Genomic DNA, 11,267 nt, shown 5'->3' on the forward strand with positions numbered 1-11,267 from the left:
TGGAAAAACAGTCGTTTTCACCAGCGGTTTCTTTTAAATATGTTACGCAAAAAAAGACATGGCGCCTGGAAAAACACATGTGCATTCGAAGCATAAAAACAAACTCCATACAAATAGAAAAAGTAGTTCTGGGGTCAAAAAGGCTAAGAAGAGCACCCTTTCTAACAAGCAGGTAACATTTCATGTCATTTTTCTAAAGGAGTTGCTAGCATTGGTTAACGGAGATACTAGTATGTTGTGGTTTATAGTTGCCGATAAACTGCTAGACGCAAAGCTAGGCGGTGTTTGTGAAAAGCGTTCTAAGCGATTGCCATGCCTCGCAAACTACTTCAAACTTTAATACTTTTGTTAACACACGCGTGAGAATCGTTCGACTGCAAAGGGGGGAAAGTTGGTGTTTGAGCGGTCTGAAGATAGCTGGTCAGAGACCAGGAAAACTATATCCAGCCACCTTTAATTCTGAGACAGTTTAACTTGACTGAAAAAAACAAGACTGCATGCCAAGGAGTTTAAGTTACTCTAGCTGCTACATATTTCCTTGTGAAGAAACCACCAGAATTTGTTGTTAGATCAAGATGTCAACCCTTAGCTGATAATTGTGAGTATTCTCTTTACCTATTTGCTGGCTGATTTACAGATATTATTGGGAGAGGTTACATATTAATAACTTCTGGGAGTTAAAGGGTTAAGTGTGAAATCCAACTGGTAATGCATATTCATTGGTGCATTGATTATCTTTTATTTTTTTATTGAAAGTTGAAAGAGAAAACATTCCAACAGATTGAAGAAGTTAACAAGAGTTTTACAGCTGTTCATAACATAACATCAATTAAAAGCAGAACTCAAAGGGAATCTGTTTCTACAGAAACGCTAGCACATGTAAAGGTATGTACACTTTTGTGCACCCTGTGGCCCACAACTGCTGGAAGCTATCTAAATGTTGTATCTTTCAAGGTGTGACAGGAAATATTTTAACCCTCCCCATCAATACAGGTTCTTGATACAACCTCACTTACCCTTCCTCAAGGCCTTCTCTTACCCAAATCTTACACCATAGACCCACATATATGACCACTGCCCAGTATTAACCATGTACACCCCAACATCAGCATCCATATTCTACATAATCTTCTCTAACACTTCCTTTGGTGCTAACAAAGATAATTTATTTAACCCTTTACACCCTATCATCAGAATGTATATTCTCCATACTGTTCTTGATACATTTCCTAAGGTGCCTACAAAAGCTTCTTTTGTTGGTGATCATTTCCCTTATTCTCCTTACCTTATCTTGTGTGATTCAGGGATGATATTGTAGAGAGAAATTAGATGCAAGTCACTCATGGGGGTTTAAGGGTTAATGATCAAAGCTTCTCAGGTTGATGATGATTTCCTTTTTTCTCATGATCTTAATGAATGATTCAGCAGTATTCCTGTAAGGAGAAATTACATGCTGGTCACTCTCAGGGTTTAAAAGGTTAAGTTAGAAAGCTGGTCCATGCTTGCTTATCAACATACTAACTTAGTTAATAGACAACTTAACCCAGTCTCTTGTTCAGACCATGCTCTGTTCATACTGTTTTTCAAAATTGCACTTTAATTGATATTGAGTTTACTTTTTGGCACAGATCAATAAAGAGAAACTCATTCTACCTAATACAAATGTTACACAAGAAGAGCTGTTAAAGACTGTTGAAGACATTGCAAACCTCTAACAATGATCAAGATACTGACAACTCAATCAAAGATTGTTGTAAACATTGAAAACCTCGAAGAATGATCAAGATATTGACAATTCTGAGGGACTTATACGGTACCTGTTCCTTTATTCAACAAATAATTTTGGTCGATTACAAAATTATGTCTCACCCTACTCTTGAGGATGTTTGAGTTTACCTATAAAATTCCTTGATGTAAACTTCAAGGATCCTGTGCAAATTCTTCACATAAAAGCAAAGTGTCTCACAGAGCAAACGAAATGCAATCGAGTCAGCAAACTATTCCCTGTGTTTAAAAGAAACACAAATGACGTATTTGCTTTCAAGCAAAAATCTTTTTCCTGGCTGGTCTACACTGTAGTCATCCTTATTACCATCACTGTAATCATAACAAGAAGATCATTTTTTTTCTCATAATAAAAACATCTTGTTAGGATATGAACGGCGTGGCTTTGAATCTTAACCAATTTCATCTTGTGCAGCATTCTGTCAGTGGCGTATCGATGAAAAGTGCGTATATTCTTCATTCGGCGAAGCACATTCTCAAGGCAAAGGGTAGGGCGTGAACAAAGCGCTTGGGCTGATTTCAAGGTGTTTCTCTGCAACTTGTCGAAGAACGTTTTTGGGACCTTCAGTCTTACAAACACAGACTTACAAATAATTGCCCAATTCTTCCTTGTTATAGCGGGTAGCTGTTGTGATTACCACGTTGCGAGATTTACGCCACGTTAGCTTCCATCGTCATGATAGGATTGCGGCCATGAAGATGAATCTCTCTCTCTAGCTGGTGAAAATACTTAGTGAGATATGATCAAGTCATGAGCTTAGTTACCAATTTCTACAAGATCCTTTACTGTTTTCTGTAGCGTGAAACCACTGGAGTAATTTTGATGTACCTTTGCGGGAAATGCTGTCGCACCAGCGTTACCTTTGCGTTTTTCAGTCAAGCGAGGGCTAAGCGCGAGATGAGCGCAAAGGAGTATGCTTTTCAGGCTCTGATCATGCGTGATCCGCACTTCTTTCTCAACTCGCGCTTCCCTCCACTTGCTTGAAAGACACACAACAAATCAAAGCCTGTTCTACTTGCCAAGGCGGGAGGCTTTGTATCACAGATACCGTGTCAATCGTTTGTTGCTACTTATTTACACTCTTGTTAAAGGAAAACAATATGACAGCTCTGTCTAATTCAAAACACAACATGATTTATCCATTCAAAGCTGAAATCCGGACCTTCAGCTGGCTAACTACCAGACCAACGTGTCCCTCACATGCTAATTAAAGTGAGAATTGATTTTTAGCATCTTGTAAATGAACCAATCGGTGTCAAAAGTTGAATTTCAGTTTCTTCGAGTATAGTGCTTGTTCCCAATGAGCTACTCCTCTCCCCCCTCCACGCTTGAGAATTCACGTTATCGAATAGTAAAATTCAAGCGAAAAATATCAGGAAAAATGTATTCTCTTGCAGTTAATTGAGTCAATCGTGTTATCTCTGTTTCCGTAACTGTGCATTGACAACATGTTTGCATTCCAGTATAACCACAGGAAAATGAAAACTTTCTTTAACGAAACAACATGCGTATCTATTGAACTATTTTCGGTTTTCTACAGTGATTATAATTCCTGTTAAAACGTCTTTGTATAGCATTTATTATCACACAGAACGAACTATATCGAATGTATTGTGACTATTGTTTGCCACAAGCATCGGTAAACAAATGTTTAAAAAGACGACAACAACTTCAGTTTAATTACATGCGCGCATGTGAATCGCCCTAAAAACATTGGCGACAACCTGAACCTGCGATAGACGCGTCGTAGCAGACCAGACAATCCTAGAGGACGAGAGCAGCACAACACAAAGCGAAATATCTCTTTGATTGTCAAGTAGTCATTTACTGACAAATGTCTCGGGCATCGAAAGCGGTAGGTATCAGAAACTTCATTGCAAAAGCTCGTTTTTTAAAGTAGAATCCGTAGGGTAATTACAGGAATTCTCTCAGCCTTAGAAAGTTTATTGGACATTTAGCGACGGATTTCATTATTGAACGGTGTTCACTGATCATGAGGAAGTTATTGTGTGAAGGCTTCAGAAAAGGACTTCAGTTAAGCAAAATAATCATTTGGACGTCGATGTTCCAATCGGCGAAGATTTCACTCGCTCATTTCTTACCTTTATTCAACTCTTTGACTGTTCACTGAATGCCAATCAATCAAGTTAATTACTTAATTAAAGTGAATATTTAAACTAAGTAAACTTTTATTACTTGTACATTTAATTTAGGCTTCATAACAATAGAGCTTCTGGAGCTAATTAAGATAAAAGCATTTTTGACAAATGTTTCCGTGAAATTCGTCTCACAGCTTATTATTGTGATTTTGTTAGAGACCCGCATTCTCTCGCTTCTTTAGCATTCTTGATAGCCGCACTACAAGATATTTAGAGAAAGACTTTCACTGTTGGGATATTAAAAGTGTTAACACTTTATGGATGTATGTGAGAAGGGTACCTTTTGGGTAAAAAAACAATAACGACAATAACGACAACAAAAGAAAAGGGCTATGTTGAGAACGCACCTCTACTTAATTCCCCTTGACCCCTCCCCTAATCTCGTACCCAGATCTTACCTTGTAACTGTGGAAGATCAGGGTAGGAGACTACCCCTCCCCCCTCCTCCCCTCCTCCCCCAGTCGCTCTGACTTAAGGCTAACGTTCGAAACGTCAGCTTTTTAACTCTTAAGGGTGGCCAATTTACGTTATCAACCCAGCTGAGAGTACTAAATTACCCTGTTAAACTCTCCCACCGACGCAGCATTACAGTTTCCTTAGAAACTTACCAACTCCTCCTTCACCTCGAGTTCTGCACAGTAGCGGGGTTCTTATCACCCATTTCCCGATATTTGTCGTTCGCAGGTTTTGGAAGCATTAGGTTTTCAAACGAATTCGTACGGTATGTATCAAACTTAATTTAATTACTGAGGCACTGGTATCCTTAGATCTGAGACTCTTGCAAAGTGGATCGCCATATTCGATCGCATACCGCAGGTTTCCTTCCGGCGATCCTGAGAAGAGTATTTCACTATATTTAGAAGGTTCTATCTTCATATAAGTTTAAATTCTTTTGAATGATTTGCGAGAAAGTGGAGAGAAGATTAAATGGAGAATTTTTCTTTGAAACCTTAGGAGTTCAGCGGTTAAGAACGATTGTTTGATCAGTGGTTTTTTTTTTCTTTTAGTCTCGACAGGGCGGGCGGATCTTCAAGAAAGAAGAAACAGTGAACAATTAACGGTATGATAGCTTACAAGATAGACTATTTTTCACCGAATTCCTCTTCGTTTAAATATTGCGTTAGGGCAGTCAATCAATTTTTTCTTTTTTCTTTTTGAGAGCTTTTTGGTGGCTCTATGTTCCTTTAGTTCATGTATAGGTGGAGCCGCTCAATTTATCACGCGCAGATCAACCAAAAGCTTAACTTGAACGGTTGGAATCGGCGAATTCCTACAACCGCGGAGTTTCTGAATTCTTCCACCATTCGGCTCTCCATCTTTTATCCTTGCTTCAACCAGTTTTCATATCGCACTACTTTTTTCAGGTTTCATATTTAGAAAGAAAATGGAACCAGTCAGCAAGCGAAGGGAACCTCCCCGGAATTGTTGCATTATTGGAACAGGATCCAAATCTTGTAACAACACAGGTGCCTAATTAAATGATTTTTGGAACTGGCGCCGAGATACAATGAAAAGAAAACTTTCTTCGTAGTTTCGTACTCGTAGCAATATGGCAATGAAGATTTAAAGAAAAGCCAAGCTATATACAGGGTCTTACCTTGGGGGGGGGGGGTTGGGGTTGGGGGGGTTGGGGGGGTTGGGGGGGTTGGGGGTGGAGGAAGGGCTATCTTGGGGTGTAAGCTAAGTTGCTCTAGGACATCTTAAAACGCGACTGCGATTCTTTTGAAGAGAATTTAATCTGTGTCGTGCTGCCTGGTATTCCTCTAAAAAGAGTATCTGTGAAAAAAATGATTGTTGAATGCCTTCCGCTTGGAATACCCAGGAAAATGTGTAGCTGGAAATTTAAAAAAGTATTCTCTTTCATTTTTTCCAGTTGTACTGAAACTTAATTTTTTTTCTCTACAAATTTTCCTGTCAAAGGATTTTTTCATGGTAAGCTATCACTTCTTTTTTTTTCTTGGTTCGCATATATATGTTCCAACTAGCTTTACCTGTCCATCAAGTAGACCTTGCTGGGTCAAACCTGGACAGTTGAACTCATGACCATTGTGATATCGGTTCTTAGTTGGTAGGGTTTTGGTAGAGCACTGCACTCTCTTAAGCTTAATAATAATAGTAATAATAATACTAATTATTATAATTATTGCTATTATTATTATGATAACAACAATAATGATAATAATAGTAATGATAATAATAATTATCTTGATAGAGGAAGCTCCCGTCACATTACATGGTTTTCAGGGAGGTTTTCACTGACTAAGATAAAATAACATAAAAAGATTTTAAAACTAATTACAATAAAGTAACGTAAACAGTTTTAAGACTAATATCAATCAGTCACAGAAGGACTTCATTATTAAAACTTACTAAAGGTACTAAAATGCTAATGTTATAATAATGGGAAATAAGTTAAGAGAAGTTTGACATCTAAGTATTAATTAAAATGTTGAAGTAAAATGGCGAATTAATTAAAAATTTCTTTAATATTCACTCATTCATTCTCAGTCAACATCTTTTTTCTTTCATGACCACTGCTATGATGGTGGATAAACAACTAAAGGGTGTAAGTAACGCATTACTCATTGGATTCGTTTTGTCTTAAGATAAGTAATAAAATTCAGTTTACTAATCGATGGTTTCTCATTCTTTCTTCTTTTACAAACGCTCTTCACGCATGTTGATTCCAGTTTGTAAGTATCTTTACTTTTGCGATTAAAAAATTAAAAAATGCCTTAAATTATAGCTCGTCCGAGTCTAAATTTCGGTCGTAATTAAGTCTGGAAACAAATCAAGAGGATTATCCTGCTGGTGTGTCTGCGGCATGAAACGTATAGGTTGATTACTAGTTCACCTGTGTGTGAGGCTAATCCAGGGAACCCAATATTTTCGTCAGGTTTTCAATAACACGCCAGGATCAAGAGAGGTATAGTGAGACTGACGTGTCTCGCTGGACTTCGCGACTCGAAGTTTAGCTCCCTAAACATGAGGCTGCAGATAACTACATATGATACACTAAATTAATAAAACAATCGGACTCATGCACATTTGGATTGTTTTTTTGCAGACTGCTCTTCATTGGGCTGCCAAAAAAGGGAGAAAGGATATTGCCGAACTTCTCATAAATACAGGAATGGATGTAAATATGAAATCGGTAGGAATTAAATTTGTTTATGTTTAAAATATCTGTTTCATTTTTTAGTAAATAAATGAATTTGATATTTACGGGCTGAGTTATGTTTTCTTTTCGTCTCCCATAATTCTTCAACGCTGGACATGATGGTTTGTGTGGCATTCTATCAACGGTTCTTTAATTGGCCAGAAGGTGAGAGTTTGCCCTCACATTTTTTATTACATGACGCTCATGACTTTATCACTGGCAGATCTTAAAAGAAAATGTGGGGGTGGGGGGGTTGAACTTCTCTGTTGGAGAAAATGAGAGATCGTCTGGAAGAGAATATATTGCACCTGAATATTGCTCACTTCGGCTGGGTTTGTCCACCTCCATTTTATCAGGGCCTTATTTCATTATGGTAAGGGGTGTCTCCCGTTGTTCGATTCTAACAAACTTTTGATTAAAATTTTTTTCTTTTTGGTTGATCATGTTCCTCTTTGGCGTCTTGGATGGAACTGCTAAGGGGGTAAGTGGAGATTTCTTCGTAAACATTTTTTTTGTCTTGTTTTTGTTTTTTTTCCTTTTGGTTCGTTGCCTTTTAGGGGGGAGGAGCAGGTGGAAGATGCTGAATTAAAATGGCGGCAACCTAGCCGAGGGTTAAAGTTCCTGGCAAAGAAGCCCATACACTTTAATAACAAGATGACAAGCAACATCAACTCTTTATTTGTCATTAACCCTTAGTTTACTTGGCAAACTGTGGCCTAATTCGCATACGAAGAAGCTTCTTTGCCGATATAACTTTTATAAATGTATCTGATGCGCCGAAAATAAAGCAATTCGAATGATTTTATTTCAGGGATACACTGCGTTACATCTCGCCGTGATCCAAGGCCGAGAAAACGTCATTGCTTCTCTGTTTGACAGCGGTAAGAAAACACTTGCTCTTGCCTCATGCTTAGTCAAATTTTCCACACTGCTATCTTTGCTTTTCCAATGGTGCTGAGAAGGAGAGTTTGTTTGACAATCAGGAGCTTCTTAACGTGGTGATCATTTCTTCTATTCTCATAACCTTTTCATTTGATTCAAGGGTAAAATGTAAGGAGAAAATAGAAGCCAGTCACTCTTAGGGGTAAAAGAATTTTAAGTTTATGTTCCTTCGTTTCGCTTTGAGTCCAGAAAAAAAAAGTTAAATATGGCAGAACTGAAGACCAAGATCAGTGTTGCTTAATTACACCTTATCGTCTTCTTTTTTCTCCACACACGAAAGGAGCGGATGTTGACGTGCGCGATAACAGTGGTCGGAAACCCAAGCACTACGTTAAGGAGACTACATCGCTCTGGATACAAAGTAAGATGTCTGAAAACCCGTTTATAGAACATGCACACTTCAATAACACAATGGCTGTGACTAAAGTTTTTCCTAAAGAATTTTTCCTCTTTAAAAATTTACATGGCTCGTACTTTTACGCAGTGCGTCATTAGGTAGCGTTGAGTCTTTCACCACGTGAAATTTTGCGCTGTGCGCACTCTTAAGAAGTGCTGGCGGTAATTTAACGAGTGGCATCTTGCTAACATGCGCTTGTTTCTAAACAGGCTTTGATGTTATGACCTCCTTAGTGCTACTAGTTAAGTATTTATGTTATTTCATTCTTTCAGAAAAACTTGGAAAGACATTGGCACCATCAGGTTGGTGTGAAGATTATGACTTGCATATAAGAACCTAAGCGAAAAGAGGGCGAAAATCAAATTAGCGTTCTTCTGCATAACCGTGACTAGTCAGTTACCGACCGTTACAGGGTTTGCTGAGTGATGGAAATATAAATCGTGGATATTCCCGATCGTCTGGAATTATCAGAAAAAACCGGAGATTCGGGAGCGTTTTTCTTTATCATTATTTGTACGACGCGTGTGAGATTTTTGTGTCGGCCGCTTCTTACCAACGAAAAATTACTATCGTCAAGGATATCGGTGATGGGTTGGGTATAGGTTAATTAAGCATGTTACCAGTCTTCAGTTGCTTGTTTCCAGTCCCATCACGTTCTCTCTTGGAATAAATAGAGTAACTGACGTCCGATTAATCGACATATTGACTCAGTCTGACGTGGTAGGGATCGATCGTCTAGCATTTTCTGAAGTGGCAAAAAAATTCTAAAAACTAATCCGAAATATAACTGTAGACCAGCTAAACCAGGATTTTCTCTTCCTGCCATTGCAGTTTTGGTATCATCTGGCGAACCCCTGAACAAAGGACTTCAAAATATCGGCTCCATATTCTTACAGATGAAAGTACTAAGCAATTCACTTGGAACAGGTCTGGACAAACTGGACGAGGAACCGGGAAGATTATCTCCCCCAACACCACGAAAGAAAGCGGCAAGATCGGTAACGTGTGTGTTTAGAGAGTATACGGGGAAGCACACAAGATTTCCCGCCTTAACTCTTTGCAAAGTGTTGAGCTCCCTTAAACAGCTCGAGGGCTTTTAGTTTACATGAGTTTCGTTAGACCAAAACCAAACTAATCACAACAGCCAATCAGATGAAGGGGAAAAAGCTTTTAGCGGCCGATGAGCAAACTGCTTCAAGCGCGGGAAATCAAAAGTGACCAAGTCGCAGGTGCATGGCTCAATTTGAGTCTGATTGGTTAAGAAATTGCACGAGTTTGCTCGACCGACCACATAGCTAGGTAAAGTAACACCTCAGCAATCCCTGTTTATCCTCATACTAAACTTAAACTTAATGCAACTCGAAGAGGCGGCTATGAATTGAAGGGAGGAATCGGAAAGGCTAAATTTTGTTCTTCACGAACAAATTTTGCGTGGTGGTTAATGCATCGAATAGTCCGGTTTCAAGCCCCGGCCTGGATCTTTGTGTTGTGTTTCTTCGCAAGACAGTAACCCTTATTACCAGTAGAACCAATTAACGCGAACTTTATCACTATTCCAATTAATCCGGCATCGTTATATTTATAACTTTCTAATTAAGAACAGAAACTGAAATGAATTTCTCGATTCCTCTTCCGATTTCTAGGCGTCCTTTGTCAAGATCTGCAGAAACGTTACTGGCAAATTTAAGGACAAAAAGGCATCTAAACTGGAAATCCCTGAAGATGTTGAAGACGTCACAGGGTGAGTATTGATTTAGTCCAATTCGACACGTTACGGTGGACAGTGGCCCTCCCGCCTCAAAACGAAAAAAAGAGTGCCTTTTTTTTCGAGATTTCTCGATGAAAGTTCGTAGAAGGGAACTGACGAAATTACAACTGCTAATCAGAACAGCGGAAAATATCACAAGGGACCAATGAGAGCTCAAAGTAAACGCCAGCTGTCTCCAGCACCAAAGATGGCGAGTGAATAAAATCGCGATTAGTTGAGTTTGAATCTAATTCAGGAAGTCGCACGAGATTTTTTAAACCAATCACAAAAGTGAACAGACACCTAACAAACACGAAATACTTTCGACAATCAAAGCTAAAAGCCGTTGTTCTATAAAATAACTCTGTTTTTACTACGAGACAATCTTCTCTTTTGTAACTCCACACCGAACGATCAATCAGAAAACATCCTCGGCCTCAAAAAGACCCTAGAAGATCTCTTAAAATCTTATTCTTTGCATTACAGCTATCACAGGACAGGAAGAGCAAGATCCGCTCCAGATATCAATCACATTACAGAATGGAGTCCGCGTATTATACAAGTGATGCCTTAGCAAGTGATATGCCAGAAGCTTGGCTTTCACGATGGTGGTTTTCTGATGTGTGTAACATGACATCGCTGACCCATTTAACCTAAGCACGATAATATAGCCTCCATAGACCCTCTTTTTGATACGCCATCAGTAGGTAGTTTTCATAGTCTGCAGGCAGGCCCTATCATTCTTCGTACTACAAGACTCGTGTTTGTCCTTCCCCGGGGGGAATTAAGACGAAGTTTGCCAGGGGTCTGGCGCTCACCATCAGTACCAGACCCTTACGCAGACTTCTCGCCGACTTGCGTTCTTCATGGCCTCCTACCGTAATGTTTCGATTAGCACTCTCCTAATAAGTGCCCTCCTTGAATCGGTTTTTGTTAATGATAGTAAGCGCCCCTAATGAGTATGCATCCTCATTCCAATAAGCGCCCCTATTCCAATAAACGCCCTTATTTTTGTTTCAGAAATAGGACTGAAAAACGTACATGAACATGAAGATCAACCGTGGTCTATCTTACTT

The 11,267-nt window shown here is 39.0% G+C and overlaps 2 protein-coding genes across 2 annotated transcripts; both read left to right on the forward strand.

Moving 5' to 3' along the window:
- The first annotated feature begins 37 nt into the window (after positions 1–37).
- On the forward strand, positions 38–2,160 carry LOC113667114 (uncharacterized). The gene is made up of 3 exons (XM_027182916.2): positions 38–172; positions 757–885; positions 1,629–2,160. The coding sequence occupies exons 1-3, from the start codon at positions 59–61 to the stop codon at positions 1,713–1,715; spliced, it is 330 nt and encodes a 109-aa protein (XP_027038717.2). The 5' UTR covers positions 38–58; the 3' UTR covers positions 1,716–2,160.
- A 1,313-nt stretch (positions 2,161–3,473) lies between these two features.
- LOC113667036 (uncharacterized) lies at positions 3,474–10,910 on the forward strand. Its single transcript, XM_089199634.1, has 11 exons — positions 3,474–3,641; positions 4,630–4,666; positions 4,953–5,005; positions 5,310–5,411; positions 7,013–7,114; positions 7,917–7,986; positions 8,328–8,408; positions 8,717–8,746; positions 9,276–9,442; positions 10,088–10,185; positions 10,678–10,910. The coding sequence occupies exons 1-11, from the start codon at positions 3,621–3,623 to the stop codon at positions 10,763–10,765; spliced, it is 849 nt and encodes a 282-aa protein (XP_089055760.1). The 5' UTR covers positions 3,474–3,620; the 3' UTR covers positions 10,766–10,910.
- The last annotated feature ends 357 nt before the right edge of the window (positions 10,911–11,267 follow it).

Source organism: Pocillopora damicornis, chromosome 3, assembly GCF_964200805.1.
Source record: "Pocillopora damicornis chromosome 3, jaPocDami1.2, whole genome shotgun sequence".
Classification (NCBI taxonomy): Eukaryota; Metazoa; Cnidaria; class Anthozoa; order Scleractinia; family Pocilloporidae; genus Pocillopora; species Pocillopora damicornis.